Source organism: Trypanosoma cruzi, genomic scaffold (assembly GCF_000209065.1).
Source record: "Trypanosoma cruzi strain CL Brener 1047053517129 genomic scaffold, whole genome shotgun sequence".
NCBI lineage: Eukaryota > Euglenozoa > Kinetoplastea > Trypanosomatida > Trypanosomatidae > Trypanosoma > Trypanosoma cruzi.
The window spans coordinates 78,591-99,216 of NW_001849547.1; the positions used below are offsets into that span (position 1 = coordinate 78,591).

The 20,626-nt window shown below is 47.7% G+C and overlaps 10 protein-coding genes across 10 annotated transcripts, besides 39 other annotated features; all 10 read left to right on the plus strand.

Annotated features, from left to right (window-relative positions):
- Positions 1 to 8,291: a sequence feature (heterozygous, non-Esmeraldo-like haplotype).
- Positions 29 to 54: a sequence feature (AT_rich).
- Positions 82 to 113: a microsatellite.
- Positions 258 to 305: a sequence feature (T-rich).
- Positions 602 to 624: a microsatellite.
- Positions 1,051 to 1,091: a microsatellite.
- Positions 1,251 to 1,299: a sequence feature (A-rich).
- Positions 1,293 to 1,325: a sequence feature (GA-rich).
- Positions 1,418 to 3,166, plus strand: Tc00.1047053509023.10 (hypothetical protein, conserved; the record flags this gene model as incomplete). The annotated part of the gene is made up of 1 exon (XM_811935.1): positions 1,418 to 3,166. The coding sequence occupies one exon, from the start codon at positions 1,418 to 1,420 to the stop codon at positions 3,164 to 3,166; it is 1,749 nt and encodes a 582-aa protein (XP_817028.1).
- Positions 3,188 to 3,242: a sequence feature (T-rich).
- Positions 3,294 to 3,335: a microsatellite.
- Positions 3,463 to 3,536: a microsatellite.
- Positions 3,713 to 3,748: a sequence feature (A-rich).
- Positions 3,903 to 3,927: a microsatellite.
- Positions 3,972 to 3,993: a microsatellite.
- Positions 4,030 to 4,060: a sequence feature (AT_rich).
- Positions 4,110 to 4,694, plus strand: Tc00.1047053509023.20 (hypothetical protein, conserved; the record flags this gene model as incomplete). Its single annotated transcript, XM_811936.1, has 1 exon — positions 4,110 to 4,694. The coding sequence occupies one exon, from the start codon at positions 4,110 to 4,112 to the stop codon at positions 4,692 to 4,694; it is 585 nt and encodes a 194-aa protein (XP_817029.1).
- Positions 4,735 to 4,794: a sequence feature (GA-rich).
- Positions 4,820 to 4,853: a microsatellite.
- Positions 4,927 to 4,947: a microsatellite.
- Positions 4,963 to 5,757, plus strand: Tc00.1047053509023.30 (uncharacterized protein; the record flags this gene model as incomplete). Its single annotated transcript, XM_811937.1, has 1 exon — positions 4,963 to 5,757. One exon carries the CDS (start codon positions 4,963 to 4,965, stop codon positions 5,755 to 5,757), a length of 795 nt encoding a protein of 264 aa, XP_817030.1.
- On the plus strand, positions 6,000 to 8,015 carry Tc00.1047053509023.40 (hypothetical protein, conserved; the record flags this gene model as incomplete). Its single annotated transcript, XM_811938.1, has 1 exon — positions 6,000 to 8,015. One exon carries the CDS (start codon positions 6,000 to 6,002, stop codon positions 8,013 to 8,015), a length of 2,016 nt encoding a protein of 671 aa, XP_817031.1.
- Positions 8,038 to 8,064: a microsatellite.
- Positions 8,166 to 8,198: a microsatellite.
- Positions 8,245 to 8,316: a sequence feature (T-rich).
- Positions 8,292 to 8,484: a sequence feature (areas merged during assembly that could not be assigned to a particular haplotype. This can correspond to areas where the two haplotypes were merged or to regions with more than two copies in the genome that were merged during assembly.).
- Positions 8,347 to 8,368: a microsatellite.
- Positions 8,471 to 8,497: a microsatellite.
- Positions 8,485 to 9,328: a sequence feature (areas merged during assembly that could not be assigned to a particular haplotype. This can correspond to areas where the two haplotypes were merged or to regions with more than two copies in the genome that were merged during assembly.).
- Tc00.1047053509023.50 (kinesin, putative) lies at positions 8,496 to 11,189 on the plus strand (the record flags this gene model as incomplete). Its single annotated transcript, XM_811939.1, has 1 exon — positions 8,496 to 11,189. The coding sequence occupies one exon, from the start codon at positions 8,496 to 8,498 to the stop codon at positions 11,187 to 11,189; it is 2,694 nt and encodes an 897-aa protein (XP_817032.1).
- Positions 9,329 to 20,434: a sequence feature (heterozygous, non-Esmeraldo-like haplotype).
- Positions 11,206 to 11,278: a microsatellite.
- Positions 11,293 to 11,319: a sequence feature (AT_rich).
- Positions 11,400 to 11,433: a sequence feature (AT_rich).
- Positions 11,752 to 11,779: a microsatellite.
- On the plus strand, positions 12,053 to 13,660 carry Tc00.1047053509023.60 (hypothetical protein, conserved; the record flags this gene model as incomplete). The annotated part of the gene is made up of 1 exon (XM_811940.1): positions 12,053 to 13,660. One exon carries the CDS (start codon positions 12,053 to 12,055, stop codon positions 13,658 to 13,660), a length of 1,608 nt encoding a protein of 535 aa, XP_817033.1.
- Positions 14,047 to 14,067: a microsatellite.
- Positions 14,096 to 14,377, plus strand: Tc00.1047053509023.70 (hypothetical protein, conserved; the record flags this gene model as incomplete). Its single annotated transcript, XM_811941.1, has 1 exon — positions 14,096 to 14,377. The coding sequence occupies one exon, from the start codon at positions 14,096 to 14,098 to the stop codon at positions 14,375 to 14,377; it is 282 nt and encodes a 93-aa protein (XP_817034.1).
- Positions 14,548 to 14,614: a sequence feature (T-rich).
- Positions 14,670 to 14,691: a microsatellite.
- Tc00.1047053509023.80 (hypothetical protein, conserved) lies at positions 14,831 to 15,991 on the plus strand (the record flags this gene model as incomplete). The annotated part of the gene is made up of 1 exon (XM_811942.1): positions 14,831 to 15,991. The coding sequence occupies one exon, from the start codon at positions 14,831 to 14,833 to the stop codon at positions 15,989 to 15,991; it is 1,161 nt and encodes a 386-aa protein (XP_817035.1).
- Positions 16,017 to 16,059: a microsatellite.
- Positions 16,262 to 16,304: a sequence feature (T-rich).
- On the plus strand, positions 16,383 to 17,282 carry Tc00.1047053509023.90 (hypothetical protein, conserved; the record flags this gene model as incomplete). Its single annotated transcript, XM_811943.1, has 1 exon — positions 16,383 to 17,282. The coding sequence occupies one exon, from the start codon at positions 16,383 to 16,385 to the stop codon at positions 17,280 to 17,282; it is 900 nt and encodes a 299-aa protein (XP_817036.1).
- Positions 17,283 to 17,303: a sequence feature (AT_rich).
- Positions 17,729 to 17,756: a microsatellite.
- Tc00.1047053509023.100 (hypothetical protein, conserved) lies at positions 17,859 to 20,264 on the plus strand (the record flags this gene model as incomplete). The annotated part of the gene is made up of 1 exon (XM_811944.1): positions 17,859 to 20,264. One exon carries the CDS (start codon positions 17,859 to 17,861, stop codon positions 20,262 to 20,264), a length of 2,406 nt encoding a protein of 801 aa, XP_817037.1.
- Positions 20,395 to 20,468: a sequence feature (GA-rich).
- Positions 20,435 to 20,626: part of a sequence feature (haploid, non-Esmeraldo-like haplotype) that runs on past the window's edge.

Genomic DNA, 20,626 nt, shown 5'->3' on the forward strand with positions numbered 1-20,626 from the left:
GCGCTGGCCAATGTGTACGCATACATACATATATTTATTTATTTATATTTATATGCCACACAGTAAATGCTGAACGAATCTTTTTTGTTTTTTGTTTTTGTTTTTGTTTGTGTGCGTGTGTTGGGCGATTATTTTTATTTATGCTTCCCATTTTACGCTAACTGTGCTCGTATGCATGCATTACCTTAATACTTACACGTAGACTGAAACGCCACGGTTTAATTTATTCTCAAAGCATAAAAAGAGTGCTATGATGCTTCTTCTTCTTCTTCTTCTTTTCCTTTTTGTCTTTTTTTTTTTTTTTTGCCCGTCCGTCTTTGTTGTTGTCGTTTTTGTTTTGTTGTTTTGGTTCCGGAGTGTGTCTGTGTGTGCATGCATGCATGTCTCTCTCTCTCCCTCTCACTGTATTGCACTGCACTCCATGTATGTACATGTATGTATGCTGTGCGTTGTGCGGTTAATTACTTGAGCGAAGGAGAAGGGGGGTTAAATAATAATGGAGTGGGTGGTGGAATCTATCTATCTACAGACTGAGAATGGGAGAGAAGGGGGTGGGTACGCCACTAGTCTTTAATGTCTTCTCCCCCTCTTTGTTGTCGTTTTATTATTGTTATTATTATTATTTTAGCTTTTCCTCCTTTGAAACAAAAAAAAAAAAAAAAAGAAATGACACTGACGTAAGGAAAAAGAAGAGGAAGAGGAGGAGGATTGAGTGAGTGAGTGGCGTATATTATCCAAACGACCTTTTTTTCGGTTTTGTTTTTTGTTTTTGTGTTGTTCCTGCCGTTGCCGTTGCCGTTGTCGAGGTCCGCCTCATTTGGCAATTCTGCAAAATGTCCCGACAGCAACACGCCACACCGCAATTCACCTCCTCTCCCCCTTTTTCTCCCTCAGTGTGCACATACACACATTTATACACGTATATAAAAGTCAATACGATGGCATATTGTAGGAGACGTCATGCAAATGTGCCCAAATCTTCCCAGTGGACACACACAGAGAGAGAGAGACAACCGATGTGAGGATTAATGCTTTCTTTCCCACCCAAACTATTATTATTATTATTATTATTTATATTTTATTGTTTTATTTTCAATGATTATTTCATCCACAAAACTGACTGTGTGACACTAACTCTAACCCTTCATTCTTTCTGTCCGCTCACTCGCTCGCCGGATTTGGAGTCGCAGAACTTCACCTTCACTTCCTTTTGTTTTGTTTTATTGACGCAGCGCATCTACACGCACATTAAAAAAAAAAAAAAAAAAATAGTAACGAAAAGGGAACAAAAAAGAAAAAGGGAGAGAGAGAGAGAGAGGAAGAGAAGGGAAAGAACGAGACAAGACACCCCCAAAGGGATCTGGAGACGGAACGCTTGAAGCAGGGAAGGGGGAAGCATCATAGAGAAGGAAGGCCAATGTTGGTCATTAATGTAGCCGCTGATATTTTTAACAGTAAAGTGAACTTTGAACTTAATTTCCCACACAGACCAACGTTGCTGGAGGTGTCACGTGCCACGGAAGCGTCATTCTCAAATGAAATTGCACTTCGTCGTCCAGACAACGTTCCACCACACAACTTTCATGTCGCCAAGATTAAGATATATGACGAGGAGCGAAACAAGTGGGTGGATTTGACGTCGGAGGGGCAGCTGATGGACTACTGCCAGTTGTACGCATTTCAGCCAGAAAACCAGTGGCATAAGGAAAGCCAGAAGGAAATTCCAGCCGCAGTAAAGCCACCAACATCCGCGCAGCGTCACCCTGGAACTCACTCAGCCTCGGCAGTCGGGCGTGGAAACTCCAACGGCGGTGTGCCTCAGGCCGGGACGATTGCAGCCTACACAGGCAACCGTACACCAGTTAGCCAACGCAGTGAGTCCCAATCGTTCCGTCGCGCATCACTTCACACAAGCACATCCGGCGCGCTGGTTCCCAAAATAAATGCTGAAGCGTCACAAGAAGAGAAGCATCGTGTTTTATTCGCCGAGTTGGATTCGAAAGGAAGCCGCACTTTGGGTCTGGGAGACTTCAAGCAGGGGTTTCAGACGTTTAACCTGGACCTTTCGGCCGAGACGGTGGAGGACCTCTTTGAGAAGGCTGACACAAACCGGGATGGAACTGTTTCCTTCTCCGAATTTGAACGTTTTTGTCGTCTCTATCCCATCATGACGGATTGTCTCTTTTTCCGCTCAAAGGCTTTTTGGGATGAGGAGCAGCTCAAGCGGGAGATTCAGGCAGAACGGCAGGCGGTGAGGCAGGCGGAGCAGGTCGTTGAACAAGCACGCAAATCACTGGAGGATGCAGAGCAAGACGTAGTTGCCGCGATGGATGCCGTCACGGTCGCGGAGACAGACCTGAAGGACCGCACAGACCGACTCCGTGATTTAACAAGAGACATGGACAATGCGAAGCGAGAAAAGGAACGGGCTATTCGTGAGAAGAAGGAATGTGAGAAGGAGCTTATGAGCACGAAGGAACGTGAGAAGGAGATACGCAAAGAGTCCCAAGACATTGCCCGCGAGGCTGAAAAATTGGATCGCCGAGCCGCTGCTCTTTCCAGTGAAGCTGTTGGGGCGGATGATAAAGTTCGACAACTGGAGAAGGCATTAGAAGAGGCGAGGCGAGCTGCAGAGCGAGCCCACCTGTCGGCCGAACAGGCAGCACGCGACGCCGACAGCATGAAGCAGCGGGTTCGAGATTCCACCAAGGACGTGGACGATGTGTTGCGACAGATTGCTCGTGCGGAGGATGCTGTGCGCGGGGCAGAGCGCAACGTTGTGGATGCGGACAACAGTGCGCGTGAACTCGAGGGAATGGGGAGGGACCTCTCACGCGAAGCGGAGGAGGCCTCACAGCGACGTTACCAGTACGAGAAGGCTGTGGAGGACGCCAAGAACTCCGTCCGCGTGAAAGAGCATCAGTTAGACGAAGCAAAACGACATGTGGATGACAGGGATGCTCTGGCGAGACAAAAGGAAACCGAGCTGATGGAACAAAGAAAACAAAGGGATCTTATATCCCAGCACGAGCGGGCATTAATAGAGCAGGAATTACGCCTACGGGAGCAGCGGGATAGCCTGGAAGAACGTGAAACAAAACTAATGTCAGAGGCAAGTAGTTTTTTGGGTAACCTTCGCAGTCAGCTGCAGGGAGGACGATCCTAATCATCCCGTGCGTGAGACACGTTTGTTTTTGTTTTTGTTGTTGTTGTTGTTGTTGTTCTTTTTTGTTCTTCTTTTTCCCTTTGAATTGTATCTGCCGTTGACGTGCTCGTTCTTGAAGTTTTTGTTTTATATATATATATATATATATATATATATATATATATATATACCGCCGTTTTGTTATTATTCGTTTCTTTTTCTTCTATTACCTACTTGTAAGTGTGTCAGTGTATCTACGTATGCTTCTGTTTGAAGTGGATGACGTGTGGCTCCTTTTGAACATTTTAAAGCATCCTTATATACATGCATACATAGACACATATGCATGTATATATATATATATATATATATATATATATATGACATGTATTGTACCAAATGTCATATGTGTAATATCATTCTATTGTTTGTTTGTTCTATCGGGGGGGGAGGGAGGAAAGGGTCGGCCTGCGTGTGTTTATTATTATTATTATTGGGTTGCGTCTGTCTGTTGGGGGAGGGGAGGGGAGGAGGGTTTAGGGTGGACCGTCAGACGCAACGACGAGGAAAAGAAGAAGAAGAAAAAAAAAAAAAAAGAAGAAACACACATCTTAGAGCAGGAGTGTAAAGAAATATATATAAACTAAAATGATAAAAAATGAAAACAATAGAGACCACGTGGGTGGCGAATGTCCCTCCTTTATTTTTCATCGATATCATTGGCTCTGCCTCTGGGTGGTGTTTGGTGTGTTCGTCTGAGGGAAGGAGGGAGGGAGGGAGGGGTTCTTCTTGCACCTCGCATCTTTTTTGCACTCTTCTATTTATTTTGTTGTTGTTGTTGTTGTTGTGAATTTAATTGAGTAGCGGGAACATTCTTTTGTGTGTATTTATATTTATAATTATTATTTTTTTTTAGGGCGTCGGTTCCCTCCGGGCCTGGACCGTGGGGGGGAATTTGATTTGAATGTTGTGCCCGAGGCGGTGTGCGACGGTGGCCGCCGGTGATGTTTATTGCCGCGGAATGCGGGGAAGTGGGCGGCCGCAGGCGTCGAAATCGTCCACGCACGCCCTTCACAGCCTCTACCGCCGTCTCCGCAAGGAGGGCGAAGACCGGCTGACGCTCGAGCGGGCCCTCTCCACACGTCCCCTGGAGAAAAACATACAGTTGGGCCTGCGCCTCCTCCATTACCACACAAGGCTAGTCAACATTGACCGGGAGGCGCGTGAGGTGGCGTTTTGGCGAATTGTGCGGCAGCTCCGATTGGCAGCGGCTCGACGTTACTTTGCGTGGCGCATTTTTAGTCTTCGTCTTCGCCTACGCAGTACGGCAGCTATCAGTGATGCGTTGGTGTATTTTCTTTTCCTGACGGTTTGCTTCATGTTGTATCAAATGTATCGGGTCTGTCGCATTGGTGTCACCCGTGCGGAGGAGCGCTACATGACGCTGGCCATTCCCATCAAGCAAACCTTTGAAGCCCTTGAGGACGCGCAGGAGCGAAGGAAATCCCTACGAAGGGAGATGGAGAAGGATGTGCTCCAGCAGCGGTAGTGACGTGAAACACCGCGGAGAGAAGAAGAAGTGGTGAATTGAATGCAAAAAAGAAAGAAAGAAGTGGATGAGGAGGAAAAAAAGGAAAGAAGAAAAAAGGCCTTTTGGAAAGGAAAAAAAAAACCGTTGTTGTTGTTGTTGTTGTTAGTGTTGTTGTTGCCTGCCTTTTGGCGGTGCCTTTATCACTTTTCCTTTTTTTTCCTGTTCCCCTCATTGTCGGACTGGCGGTCTGTTTTGTTTTTGTTTTTGTTTTATCCCCAAATGTAAGATGCGACGGACAGATGGCATTGACATGGACGCGGATGGCTTAATGGTAAATGCGGTTAGATCTGCGGCGTACAGGCAGAAATACGACGAAACAAACAATACCCGTTGGGGTGGACTGCTTGTCGATGGTGATCATGACTGCGAGGAGGATGATAATGGCGACCTGCCGCCTCGTCGTCGAAGCATCTCACTGAACCAGCTGCTGTATAGCGAGCCGTTGCAGCGTGACTTTATGGCCAGAACGACCACGGAGAAGTTGAGCCCGAGTGTGAATAATCATGATGATGATGATAATAATAATGGCGGATTGACAGCCATTCAACGTCTCATTGACGCACAGTACGACTCATGTGCTATTAGAGTTAACAACCACAGGAGCGGCAACAGCGAACGCAAGAACAATAACACGAAGAACAACTGTAACGATGATGATGATATTTACAGTGAAGTGTTGGAAGGGAAATGTGACTGGGACTCCGCTTTACCACCCCGGCCCGTGTGTTATTCAAAGGAAACGATTTTGAAGGAGACCCACATGCGGCTTGGAGACCGTGAAGACGCTGAGGCTTCTCGTCTACCGGATAAGCGTGAGACTTGCAGTGTTGGGGTTCAGTGTGAAATGCGTGCCGCGAAGAAGGCTGCGACGTTGCGACACTTAGAGCAACTCCGCCAGCAATCACTTTCTGGTGATCCTGAAAGCATTGCTCGCCTTCTAGCGCGACACATTCGTGAGCTTGAGATGGAACGCTTTGGACATTCGTCAGCGTTTACCTCCGCTTTGCTGCAGCAACTGTAGCGATAGATGAACGGGGGGGAGCGGCGCCATCCCATGAGAAGAGCAAAAGTCATGGATGCGCTGTTTACATTTTGTCTGGGAAAACCAAAATTTAAAAAAGGCAGAGGGGAAGGGAGGAGGAAGAGTTAATGGCTAGATGAGATTATTGTCTTCCGTAATGCTGTTTATTATTTGTCTTTGCATCTTCTTTTTCATTTTTTTTTTTCTTCTGCCCTCTTCTTCTGTGGTAAGCCGGTCCCGTCATGACGGTGGGCGTTTCGAATGGTGATGATGACGTGGTGTCGTTTCTCCAGCACGCGGGTGAGCGCTACAAGGAGCACAAGGAACTACTGCGCCGCAAACACCTGGAGGATGAACGGAAGAAGTGTCCATTTAAGCCGACCGTATCGGGGTACGCGGAGCAGGTGAGCCGGCAGTCCAACATTCGGCGAAGTGAGGCCATTACAAAACGTCTGCACGAGTTGCATGCCAAACGTCTTCAGACTGTAGAGGCGCAGCGGGTGAAGAGCCGGAAACGTCAGGAAGAGGAGATGACGGCGGAGATGCGTGCGCCACAAGTGACGGAGCGGGCGCGATCACTTGTCTCGCGAGACCCGGTGGACGTCTCCCGGAAGTGGCTGGAAAAGCGGGAGGAGAAATTTGCTCGATTGCGTGAAGAGGCGTTGCGGCGTGACTTGGCGACTCTGCGCGAGGTGCCACGCATCTCGCAATACGCCCAAGAAAAGTCCATCGTCGAGCGTCATTTGGGACAACGTATAGAAGACTATTTCATGGCGAAGGAGGAAGCAAGGCGGGAGCGCATGTATTGGTTGGCAGAAAAGAGTGTGGGCATGAACAGTAGCTTTGGTAGTTCCTCCTTCTTTTCTCATGTTGGTGATCTGCCAATGCAGAAAGAACTGCCACAGCCCCCTTTTACGCCGCGCATTACGGAGTACGCCAAGCAACTACGTCGATCCGGAAACGTAGTGGACCGTTTGCTAGCGGACGGGCGAAAGGGCAGAAGAACGCCGCAGGACACATCATGTACATTTGCGCCGCGAGTGGCTCCAGCATCGCTAGAGATGTCCAGGGGTTATTACAGCGATCCGAACACCCTGGTGTATGAGCGCTTGTATCGTAATGACGCCTCGAAACTGCGTGAGATGCGGCGTAAGCGGATGGAAATAGATTTGCAAAATGATCGGACGGGTATTCCCCGCATCAGTGAGACGTCTCGTCTTATCGTGGAGCGTAAGAGGTCAGAAGCGATGGAACAGGCCCGACAAAAGAGCCCGACACAACGCCTTCATTCCTCCTCGCGCGATGTACACGCAGACGCCAGAGAAAAGCAACGTCTCATGGAGGCTAGGGAGAGGAAGGAGAAGGAGAACTGCACATTTAAACCCCGTCTTAACGCCGCTTCCAAAAAGATGTGGCGTCATCAATTGCAGTTGCTGCAGGGCGATAGCGACGCGCGGACAGCGGCGGCTGCGAGGGAACTCTTGTGGAAACGCTCTCAAAAACGCATGGATGAGGAGATCCGACGACGTCGTGCAATGGTGGAGGCGAGGGAGATGGCGGAGTGTACGTTTCACCCCAAAGTGGGACGCGCCCCGGAGCGCCGGGTGGACCGTGAACTCTCTGTGTCGGATCGCAACGAGATGTGGCAACTTCAACGGGCTCAGCGCCTGCGCCAGGCCAGGATGGAGTTGGAACGCACGCAGTTGTCCGAGTGTTCCTTTCACCCCACAGTGGATCCCGTGTTTCCGCTGCCGGCACACGATGCATCAGCCGTTTCCGGGTACGAGGCCCACATTTTACGCCAGGAAGAGTCGCGTCGGCGCAAGCAGGAGGCGCAGGACTGGTGGCGACCAAAGGTGGTGCCTCCAGGCGGGCATGGTGCCTCGCGTCACACTTTGAGCGTGGCTTCAGAGCCTCGATCTTCACATCAACGGAAACAGCGGAACTTGCGAAGTGAGGGACAGTCCCGTGCTTTGTTTTCACCGAGAAGCCGTGATGATTCCTCAGCTGATATGGATGGTATACAGTTTGTGGTGTATCAAGCCCCATCATGCGCCAGTTCGGTCTCGCCGCGCTCCGTGGCATCGGCGTCACCTCCTTCATACAAGCACCATCATCATCATCGTAATTATCATGAGGATTTTCTCCACAGTAGCGACAATGGCATTGCTGCCGCAGTGCAAAGTGCCAAGCCAAGTCCTGTAGACTTTATGATCAACCATCACCGTGCGATTTTAGACTCGTCACGACGACGTTGACAGCATGTTAGACGTAATCTATATATTAATAATAATAGTAATAATAATAGAAAAAAAAGGGGGGGTGTATTACTGTTTTATATTCACGCACTCTTCGTTTCTTGTAATACTATGCTTGTGTTTTATTGAGGCAGTGACCATGTACACATATATATATTTATATATTTATTTATTTATTTATTTTCTCTTTCTCACATTGGTCCTTCACTTGTTTCTTCCCTCCGTTGTATTTTTTATTTTTTCTTTTTTTTAACTCGTTTTTGTTGTTGTTGGGTTATTCCTTCTTTTTTTTTTTTTTATTAGCGTTCTCCACTAGTAATATACTCGTCCTTATATATATATATATATATATAATTGTTGTTGTACTGTGGGGTTATCTTTTAGACGTGTAGAGTGCGGTATAAAATCCCACACACACACACACACAAGAAAATTACAGTTGCCCGATACTCTTGTATATATATATATATATATATATATATGGAAAACATACGAGTTGTAGTACGTGTTCGTCCCTTTTTGCCCAATGAAGGGTCAAGTCGCTGTTTGACGGTGCGTGGTAATCAGGTTGTTATTGGTGACGAGCGTCAGTTTGCCTTTGATGAGGTCTTTGACATGGACACAATGTCGCATACGGTAAATGACGCTGTTGCCATGCCACTTGTGTCTGCTTTTGTGAATGGCTACACGGTTTCCACCATTGCTTATGGACAGACAGGTGCAGGAAAGACATTTACCATGTCCTCCCTGTCGTCCGATGTTGTGCGCCGCATGTCGGCTGCCTTAAAGGCGAATGTCACTGCGGAGGGCGGGGAAAAACCGGAGTTTCGCGTCTCAGCGGTCGAGTTATATAATGAAAACATCTGTGATCTCATTGCATCGACAATATCCTCATCCTCATCGATAGCAATGGCGTCGGTCGCATCGCTATCGCTGCGTGAAGACCCGCGGTGTGGGGTGTACATTCAGGGCCTCTCCGAGGTGGCGGTGGAGAGCGAGGAGGAACTGCTCGCGTGGGTGGAGAACTCATCCGCCAACCGTCGCACAGCCTCCACGATGCTGAACGCCACAAGTTCCCGCTCACACGCTTTACTCACAATTACCCTCACACACAATGGGGTGGTCTCACGTTTTGGTTTGGTAGACTTGGCGGGAAGTGAGCGCTTCAAGAAGACATATGGTCGTCAGCGTAGGAGGGGATCTTTGGAGGAGTTTGGGAACGAATCAAACTGTATGTCAACCAACGATAAGGCGAAGGGGAGTGAAGTGGCTTCACGAATACGCGAAGGCATCAGTATCAACACGGGGCTTCTCGCATTGGGAAATGTAATTGTGGCCCTTTGCGAGCGAAAGGCATACGTCCCGTACCGCACCTCGAAACTTACCCGTCTCTTACAGCCCATGTTGAGTGGGAACTCTAAAACAACAATCATTGCCTGTGTTTCACCGGATGTATCTTCGTTTGAAGAGACATTGAATACACTGAAGTACGCGGATCGCGCCAAGGCCATTCGCACCACTCCTTTTCAAGTGGCCTCTGGTTTTTCTTCATTAGAGGAGGCTGAGAAAACAATTTTGAGTCTTCGGCGGCAGCTGGGAATGGCACAACAGCAGTTGAGAGAGGAACAACTCCCCATCATGTACTCATTTCCCGTGGTTGATGAGACCCAACTGGGGGAATTGCAGGATTTGCTTACACGTGAGCGTAACTTGACGCGACGGCTTCAAGAGGACCTCTTTAACGCAGAGTACACTGCAATGATGGAAGTTGAAAAACGTAAACAGATTGAAAAGCGTTTATTGACTCTTGAAGCCCAACAACGGTGTCGCCTTTCCCAGTCCATAGAAACAGATAACACACAGCTTTTAGATGCTAATTTGGGAGAGGATGGGGCAGGGCACACGTCATACTTGGCTCAAAACCCAGCCGAGCATGACGAACCGCAGGTGCCGAAGGCAGAAGAGGCGGTGGATGCAGAGCGGCTTTCCATGCCTCATGAGATCATATCGGTGTCGAGGAACAACATCGATGAGTCGAAGCTGGAAAATCTCTCTCGTGAGATTCAGTCGAAGGAGCGGTTGATTCATCAACTGACAAATCAGAACGAAGATGCCGTGCGGGAGTTGGAGTACGCCAAGCGTCGACAGCAAGAGATGCAGGACGTCAAGCGTCATTTGGAAGAGGAATTGGCACGTGCGGAGGCAAAACTGGAGGCAACGCAGATGCAACGTCAGGGGAAGGAAGAGGAGCGGCAAAAGTTGCAGACGCACTACCAATTGCGGTTGCGCAAGGCTGAAGAGGAGGCGGCGGAATACCGACGGAAGGTGCAGGAGGCAACGACAATTATCAGCGGACGAGAAGCCAATGCGGAGATGATGAAACAGCTGCAATCACAGGTGGTGGAGATGAGTGACGAGCTCAACCGTCAGCGTCATGCCTTGCGGGAGGGACAACAGCGTTTACATAAGGTGTCTGCTTCCCACTCGCAGGAGGTAAACCAGCTGCAGAAGAAATTGCGGGATTCTGAGGCGCAGGTGGCGCGACTACAAGTGCAGCTTCAGAGGAAGGAACGGGAGATAGCACGCGTCAAAAAGGGTGGGGCAGGTGTTGCAAATCGCCGGCAACAAACACCAACAAAAACAACAACACAGCAGGCACATGCATCAAATACGCCATCCGTGTGCTTGTCAGAGGATCTTCAGAAGGAAATTGATGTAGAATTAATATCACTGATTAATTTGGAGAAGGAACTGGACGAGCTCACGGCAGATCGGGATGAATTAAGGGATTCTGTAAGAGAAGCACAAGAGCGTGCAGGTGGAATGACGAAATGGAAGGATGCTATGAATGGATTTATGATGCGATTGCAACAGCTGGAAAGGAACCTTCATTCCGAGGTACTAAATGAAGAGATTCGGTTGGAGTATAATCGTGAAAAGGCGAGTATTGAAGAGAAGCTGCGACAATTAGAGCTACTTGAACCTGTACTTGCGCAGGCGTCAAAGCAATTGGAAGAGATGGATAACAATATTGATAGTTTACAAGAGGCACGCAAGTATCATTTACGACGGGTACGTCAGATGCAAAATGGAACATTGACACCTGTTAATCCAACTGTTAGAGCATCTGAATTGCTACGACGTGGGGTTGCTAATCATACAGAAATGGTTTAGAAACAGAAATAAAGTTTATATATTATATATAAATATATACATAATCCATATTCATATAGTTGCATGTATGTATGTATACGTATGTGTATGACCCGATTGAAGGTATTTAAAAAAAAAAAAAAATTTAATTCTTCTTATTATTGTTATTGTTGTTTTTTCTCTGTGTGTGTCTGCAGAAGGGCGTTGAGGGGGGGGGGGGGGGGGGAAAGGAAAAAAAAAAAAAATTTATAAACATATTTATATACCCAGAGAGACAGAGAAGGAAAATGAGTATATGTGTGTGTGAGGAGTGAGCTGGACTGTTGCTCCTACTCACATTCACGACAGAATAAATTTTTTCTACTGCAGTTTGCTTGTGTTTTTTTCATTGTATTTACATTTTATTCTTAGTCACTTAATTTTCGTTTTCATTGGCCTTATCTTTGCGCCATGAGATTACTGCGAGATTTATTCTTTTTTTTTATTGTTTTTGTTTTGTCTTGCGTCTCTGTGTGTTTTTGTGTGCGTTTTGAGCAGGGAGGGATTTAATGTTGCCGCCTCTTTTTTTTTTTTTTTTTCTTCTTTGTCTTGTCTTGTCTTGTCTTGTCTTGACGCAAATTGCCTCTCTCTCCCTCTCTCTCTCTGTGTGTGTGTGTGTGCGGCGTGCACAATGCCAAAATGACGCATGTTGCCTTTTTCATGCATGCATGCAATCCCGACACAACCCACTTCTTCTTTTTTTTTTTTTTTTTAGACCTGCTGCCTGCACTTCCACCTTTCTTTTTTTCTTTGTGGCGGCTCTGTGCCGAAGTTGGAATTGGAGAAATAATTACGAGAAGGGGAGATTACTCAATACAGAAAAAACGAAAACAATAAAAATAAAAATGAGAGGACGGAAGGGAGGACGGAAAGGAGTGAAGGGGAAGTGTGCGGAAAAAGTCTCGGATCCCCTTCAGCAGGGCGCGGCGGAACGTATTTCCTCGTGGGAGGTTGAACAACCGCACGAGGAGACACAAAAAGATTCCATTGAAGAGTCGTGGGAGCGACTGGCGCCTTCAGCGAATGGGCCACTGGTGGCGCGACTTGTCCCGCTGTCTGCTGATGGTGCCGAACTCTCCGCTATTGATTTATACCGCGACGTCGGCCGTATGATGCTGGGGCGCTCACAGCAGCTTTTTGCGGAATGCCGCATTGGTGTCGCCTCGGTGTCTGCGCAGCACTGTGAGTTGGCTGTCAACCCTGGCTCGCTAAAAGTGACAATTCGCGACTTCTCCACCAACGGAACATTTATTAACGGAAACCGACTTAAGAAGGGTATGGAGGTGGAGCTGCGGTCAGGTGACCGCGTGTCTCTCTCAAATCCGGCAAAGGAATCAAAACCAGACGCACCCAGTGTTGAATTTGTCTTTCAGCGTGTCAGCAGCGAAATAAAGGTCGATGTATTGGTGGAGGAGCTGACTTGCCCCGTTTGCAGGGGCTTGTTCATTCGTCCGTGTAGTACAATTCCATGTTTGCATGTCTGTTGCGCTGCCTGCATTAGCCAGTGGATAGATGTTGGTCACAAGAGCTGCGTCCAGTGCCGCGCAAATATTTGGGAGGTGCGCCCGGCACACAAAATACAAAGCTGCGTCGAAGAGTTGCTTAAAAGCAACCCTCAATTGGCTCGATCCGACGCTGAATTGCATGAATTCGCGAAAAATGACACCATTCCGCAGGGTGGCAAAAATCTGCGAAAAAGGCCCCACGACGAAGCGAGTGAAGTTAATTCAAACACGTCCTCCTTTCCCCAGGACAGCGACGGCTCCGACAGTTTTCATTACTCTGAAATGAGATCCAATGATTCCCATGTGGTGGACGGTGACCCTCGTCAATCCTGTCGACATTGCCGGGGCGCATCTTCTGTTGATGGATTTCGCTGCCCCACAGATGCACCGCATCGGCACTGTAGAGCTTGTGGTACCAGCTTTCCCTATCGACCGCTGTGTTCTCGGCCACAGAATTGCCAGATGTGCGGCGCTACCTACTGTAACTTGTACTACGAAGGAGAAGGTGGCTGCCGCGCTTTTCTGAACGGACATTTAGTACGTCCTAAAGACGGAACTCCCATCAGAACGATGCCCCGGACAGTCTTTGGAGGTAACACCGTGGAACGGAATATCCTTTCCGATTATTTATCCACCAAAGGCATTAGTCTGGGGATGGTGTGGTCGGAGTGCATGGAGAAATTTCGGGCACGGGAATGGGTTCCGAACATCGTGTGCGCGAATGGGCAGTTAACGGAGGATTCCCCCCTCTGTGTGAAGTGCATGAATGCCGTTGTGGACTCTTTGCTGTTTTTTTACCGATTAAAAGTCCCTCGCCACGAACTTCCTGAAAGCGTCACTAACAGGCCGAATTGCTGGTATGGTGACAAGTGCCGCACCCAATTCCACAAAGTGCGACACGCAAATCGGTACAACCATGCGTGTTACCAGGAGAAGGGGAAGGAGTAGGGAAGCCGTAGGGGGAAAGGAGGGCGATGATACCAGCAAACGATACGACGCGTTTGCAATGAGTTCTTTTTAATATGAAGTGAATTGAAAAACAAACAGTAGAGAAAAAAAAAACGGAAAGGGTGGGTGGGTGGCGGCTGGAATTGGTTTCCTTTCTCTCCGATTTGTTTGTTTCTTTGTTTGTTGTTTTTGTTGCTTTTTCCATTTATTGGGCGAGTGTTTATTGCTTTGTTCACCCTCTCTCCACCTAATTACTTCGCAGGGGATCTCTCCCGTTCTGTTTTTTTTTTTCCCCTCTTTTTTTTTGTTTTTGCCGTCTTTATGTTGCTTTCATGCCCGCATTATTGCTGGTGTGCCCACTGTTCTCTCTCTTTTCTGCTGTTCGTGGGGAGGGGAGGGGAGGGGAGTTGGTGTGTGTGTTTGTACGACATTTGTATGAGCGAACATTTTTCTGGGAAGGAGGAGGCTGTCCGCCGCACGAGTCTCTCACATCTTCTTTCCCCTTACCGCCCGCGGAGTGCGGGGGAACAGAAGTTTTTGCGACACGCCACCTTCCGAGCGGTGGCGTTGATGGGGTTCATTACTTATTTTATCTACTGCAACCCCGAATACAGTTATGCGTACTCCTACCTGCAGGAGAAGTACGGCATTGGGACCGGAAGGCCGTCGATACCGAAGCTTTTAAAGCTTGAAAAGAAGAAAACGCCCGATAATTAAAGTGGGGGAGAAAAAAAAAAAAAAGGGGGGGGGGAGGGTTAGTGAGGGACGGCAACATCCCAAGCCTTCAAATTGAGGGTTGCTATGCGTATTTACAGAAAGTCATTATTTTGGTACATTATTTTTGTGTTTTTGTGCATTGACATCTTTCTGATTCTTCTTTTTGGAGGTTTATTTTTTCTGTTTTACCCGTTTTGTTTGTGCTTTTTTGTTTTTGTTTTGTTTTGTTATTATTTTCCGCTGTCGGTGAGTGCTGTCGTATCTGCGCACTTACTTGTTGTTCTTGTTGCTCTTTTTTTTTTTTTTTTTTTTTTGGAGGGGGGGGGGGGGTTGTGTTTTTCTTGGCCGCTTTGGCGGGGTGGAGACAGAGAGAAAGAGAGAAAGAGTGAGGAACAAAGAGAAAGGGTTCGGTGAACTAAAAGACGAAGGTTCCACAGGGTGGCGGAGGCCCAAATGTGCATCCTGGCCTTTGTGACTCAGTGCTCGCCGCGGTTTCCACTTGTGCTGATCAACAACCGCGATGAATTGATTGGCCGTGTGACACATCCCGTCGGTGTGGACAAATCAACGGGTCTTCTGTGGGCGGCGGATGGTGTGGCTGGCGGTTCGTGGCTTGGACTGAATGTGCACAATGGGCGTTTCGCTGTCCTTACGAATTGCTCCCGCTGCCCAACGGCGCCACTAGCAATTGATGGGATCTCCATGCCCTCTGACTGGCGGGGAGCCATGCCACTTGCGGAAGTAGTGCGACGCATGAAAGTGCATGCCACGCCTGCGGAGGATGGCGGAACAGACGTGTTCTTGACATTCATCCCCGATCTCTCGCGAGGCTGCATTGTCGGTGATTTCCTCAAGGAAGGGAGAGTCCCGGGTGATTGTCTCCCGTCTTCTTCCCTTTCGACAGAGGAGGCGATGAACGTGCCGCCCTCCCTTCTTTCATCTCCATACTTTGACGGCTACAACCTGCTGACGGCGGAGAGTTTGTTTGACCCACATCAAGTGCAATTGCTCTACAGCACGAATCGTTATGCCGCGCAGCACCGATCCCCCGCAGAACACGGCGTCGTTCATTGTCTGCAGAATAGTTACCTTGACAACTGGATGGAGCCCAAGTGTACCTTACTGCGAAAACGGTTTGAAGAAGCGCTGAAAACATTTTTTCCCACAGGTGCAACACCATACGACGCGGAATATGTGGCAGATTCCCTTGCATCTTATTGTCTCTGCCTTGAGCCGAACTTTGATCTACAGCAGGAAATTCAAGGTGGTAATTTATCTCCCGAGGTAGTTCAGGGATATCAGCAGGTATTGGATGCCCCATTACCATACAAGGGCTACAATGGGGAGGCGGAGCTGATACAACTCTACGGTGCAGGGCTACAACCACCCGTGCACTTTCCAACTGATAGTTACAAGGAGCACATTAATTTTCAACTGCGGAATATATTTGTTTCCAATGGCATGTACTGCACTCGGTCTCAGACAACAGTAGTGGTGGAAACGATGCCTGATGGTGAGGGAACCGTTGTCCACTTCTCGCAGCGAAATTGTAATGCCGGTAAAGCACACGGGCCGTGGAAACACTTCACCGTGCAATCACGGTCGATTATATGAAAACAAAGCAAGGCGGTGATGACCATTTTGTTTTTTTTGTTTTGTTTTGTTTTGTTTTGTTTTGTTTTCCTGCTCTCCTTGGTTTTGGTTGGCATTGTCTTCTGTTGGGTTTCTTTTCTTTCTTTCTTTTTATGTTTTGTATGTATGTACGTGCGCTGATTTTGGTGTTTTTGTACATGTTTCCGTGTGTGAATGTTTCTTTGCTTTAGTCGTTGGGTGCTTTTTGATTGTTTACCAGTCACTTATTATTGTTATTATTACTGATGATGATTTGTTTGTTTGTTTGTTTTTTTTTCCTTTCTTTTCTTTCTTTGGCCAAAAGGAAGAACACCTTTAAAAAAGTCAACGTGGCAACTGCAGTGACGGGGAGAAGAGTGGCGGGAGTGCGGAGATGTTCAGTCCTTCGGTGTACCTCTCGATTGGTGATGAGTACGATAAACCCTCCGCGACGCCATCGCTTGGGGTAAAGAGCGGCGGAAGGAGTTTTGTCGTCCCAATGAAACGTTCCCCGCACATCACCGACGCCGTTTTTCAAAAGCCTTTTATTTCCCTCGCCGTCGGTGATGAGTACGTCGCCGTTCCACCGCACGGTACATTTCGTCAGCCGCTGGATGAAAAGAAGGCTGGAATGACGGTGTTGGTTCCGTTTAAACCCCCGAGTCGTCCCCACAAATCAAACGGCAGTGGGACGTACTACGGCACATTTAACGAGGGCAATCCGCCCAGGCACGAGGCAGAATTGCCGCTGATTGATACCAAAAAAGCGGGTACCCCAGCAGCTGCCACAACCCCGGAATGGCCCAAGCGAAGAATATACACAAATCCTGGTAAAAAAGGTACCTACGGTTACGTGGGCCTGACAATCGGCAAGGCAGGGGAAGTGCAGTACATAGCGGACCCCATCGCCCCATATACCACGTCTACACGCTCAAGCAGTCCACGTTCGCAAAAACCATTTAAAGCAGCCGTGAAAAGTGGCGGATGCTTCGATGAAAGTCCAAATGGCTTCACTACAGTGTACAGCATTAGCAGACCACTTCCCCCCAAGAAACCACCCATGCCGCGTCCGCCACTCGATGTTAAGCCATGGAAGCCTGCTGGTGCTCTTTTGAGGGAAATTATTAAACCACCAGAATACCAGGAAGATCCGTATGACTTGAAGGAAAAACGAATTCGAGAGGAAAGACAAAAGGAGCAAAGCTATAAGCCATGGTGCCCCGCAGGCAATGATCCCTACCGCCACATCTTTCACTACCCTGTGCGATTTGATCCCCCACCATTGAACGAATAGAAAAATTTAAAAAAAAAAAAAGGAATGAAAAGGAATATATTTTATTTTATATGTATATAGGGAAATGAGGAAAGAAGGGAGAAAGGGGATTCAATGTATACATTTATGACGAAGCATCATTGCAATGATAATGAAGAGAAAAAAAAAAAAAAATTGAGTTATTTTCTTCTCTCTCTCTCTCTCTTGCTGTAATAATAATGGACGTGTGTTCGTGAATCAATGCTTTTCAGCGTCTTTCCTTGGTACCGTTGTTGAGTCGTCATGTATGTTTATATATGTATGTGTGTATATAGATGCATGGCAACTGCACGTTGTTCCTGCATTTTATGCATAGGGTCAGAGGGAAGCCCTTTTATCATTATTATCATTACTATTATTGTGACTTCCAGTCCAATTTGGCCATCCTCCAATACTCTTTATTGCATGCATCTGTTGATGTGTATTAAATATATATATATATATATATATATATATTTTCTGTGTGTGTTTTTTGTTTCTCTGTAATTTGTTCCATGGCTCCGCATGCGGGGTGATGGTGGGAAGTGTTTTTAGTCTAAAAACCCGCTAGGAACAAAAATGCCGTTTAGCAAAGCATGGAGAAGTGCGGTGTACCCCGACTTCCGTGAGCAGGGTGCGTATATCAATTACAAGGCCACGAAAGACATCCTCCACCGCATGAAGGAAGACATTGCAAACCCATCCACCCCCGATGAACTGTACAACTCCCTGCTGTTGCAGAAGTGCCGCGTGTACAAGTGGTGTGAAAAGAAAATTAAGGAACTTTTGACCGTTGCAGAGGCACTTATGGCTGCCTCCGACTATCTTACCGAGGAAGATACCAAAACCAACCTGAGCCTTGTGTTGAATACACTGGGGAGTGGAAACATGAAGTGTTTGCCTCCCAATGAGGCACGACTCTTGGCAGATTCAATCACGCATGAACTTCTTCGATTTGTGGAGTGTTGCAACTTAAACACAGACACCATTGAGCACATTATTGGTCGTATGTACCGATATGCCGTTCTCGGGCCCACAGGTAAGCACTGGAATAACATCATGACGGAGTATGATTATCATAAACTCTCCATTCATGAAATTTTTTATCTGCTTTCAAAGGTGTATGATCGTGTGACAGAGACGGAAAACATGCGAATTGTGAAGCGTTCCGGGATTCCAGCAGGCACCGTTGGCTCGCAGGTGTTTGACCGTCGTTCGGTGAAGTACTGGGTACACCTGCAGGATCTTCCCTTTGTCATTGCCCGCATTATCCCTCACTTGCCGCATAGCACATTTAAAGAAACTTATCAAACGTGTAAAGAACGTAACATTCCCTTTACACTTGGATCACCTGTCAGCAGTGTGTACTGGGATAACAACGAGTTCCTTCTGTATCATCGAAGGCTTGAACGACTTGAAGGAGCAACTCTTATTCGTATGCGTTGGTACGGTGACCCGTTGGAAAATGACTGGAATAAACTTGGCCCTAATGATAGTGTCTTTATGGAAATTAAAGTACACCATGAGGCATGGAGTGGTGAGCGGAGTAACAAACGACGGTTTGCACTGAAGGAGAAGGAAGTTAATTCGTATGTTCATGGGGAATTGGATCTTAATCCAGCATTGGAAAAGTTACGTGCCAAGAAGGCCTCTAAAAAGGAATTGCACAATTTTATGGATCTTTCTACCGAAATTGTCACAAAGATTGATGCTTACGATCTTAAACCTGTGATTCGCACGCAGTGTTCTCGAGCAGCCTTTCAGCGAGGGATCGACCAATCCATACGTGTCAGCATTGACACCGACCTGCGAGTCTGCGCCGAGGACTTTGGGTTGGGACATCATTGGCGGTACAGTGGCGTCGATGCACCCGTCTCGTACTTCCCGTACGCCGTGGTGGAGATTAAACTGCAGTGCGCCGAAAATGAACGCATTGCGCCGTGGATCGAAGAGTTGATGAGTTGCCGCTACATGGAGAGTGTGCCAAAATTTAGCAAGTATGCACATGGCATTGCCTCACTGTATGGACACACTCCGTTTATCAAGATGGTGCCTTATTGGATGCATCAACTTGATATTGATATCCGTGCCTCGACGAAACCAGAGCAGAATCAATGGGACCCGACTGTTGGCCTCGCCTCGGGTTGTTGGGAGCGCACAACGGATCGCGCCATTTTCGGCGTTGGTCACGCGCAGACGCAGACGGTTGGTGCGTCAGAGGCGCAGTTTCTTCCTCGCACGGACTATACACGTGTATATCAAAAGGCGTTGCACGGAATACGCGGAGAGGAAGTTGCGACTCCCGCGACTGCGGATAATTTCCAAGACGCCGAGGCGGAGGGAGGGCGTGCTTCAGGTACCGCCGGCAGTCGAAAACAGCAACTACAACCGCGGTTGCCCGCCCACACGCTCCAGTACGATGTGGATAGGCGACATAAGGCCTACACAACATTTCATCTCTACCCGTTTGCTGAATATGGCGTGGAGTCGTTGTGTTTTACTCCGGCAAGCGGAAAGAATGCCGCTGCGGAAGTACTTTTGGGTCTTATTCCTTGGCAGACAGGAAAGCGAATTCGCGTACCACAGAAATACGATCCCAAGACGTTGCTCACATCGGAGCGCTACATGTTGAAGTGGACGGAACATGCGACACGATTGGGCCTGGTGGGGCTTGGTGTGATTCAGTTTGGCAACAGCATGACTCTTCCAGGCGATGTTACACAGTTGAGTTCGTTTTGGCGAGCGAACTTTCATATTGTCTTGGGCATAGCGCTTGTCCTAGTTGCCTTGATGACATTGATGTACGCGTTGATGACGTTTAAGGCACGTTCACGGCGAGTTTACGCGCGGAAAAAAATCCGCTTTGATGATAGTTGGGGTCCAACCGTATTGACGGTTTTTTTGGCCTTTGGAATCTGCGTCATTGCAATGATGCACATCTTGGGACGCTACGGCCCCATGCTGACCGGCGATGATAACTTTTGAGAGTGGGACCCATAAATAACTATATTTAACCATATATATATGGATATATATTGGTGTATTGAATGGAGGGGAAACAAGGGGAGAGAGAGAGAATGTGGGGGTGTGTGGATGTAAAGAGCTGTGAAGTAACAAAGAGGAAATTAGGGGAGAGAAGAAAAGAGAATGAGAGGGGAGGAAGGAGAAACAGTGAAGAAAAGAAAAAAGGGCGCATAAATATTTAACAAATAATGAAAGAAAAAAAAAAAAAAAGAGGAGATTCCTTTTGGGAGCGTGCATGTGACCTTATCCCCATGCCTTTTGGTGTAATTTCTCGAAACGTCTATTTTCGCTGCATACGCACGTTCTTGCGGGCTTTATTCCTT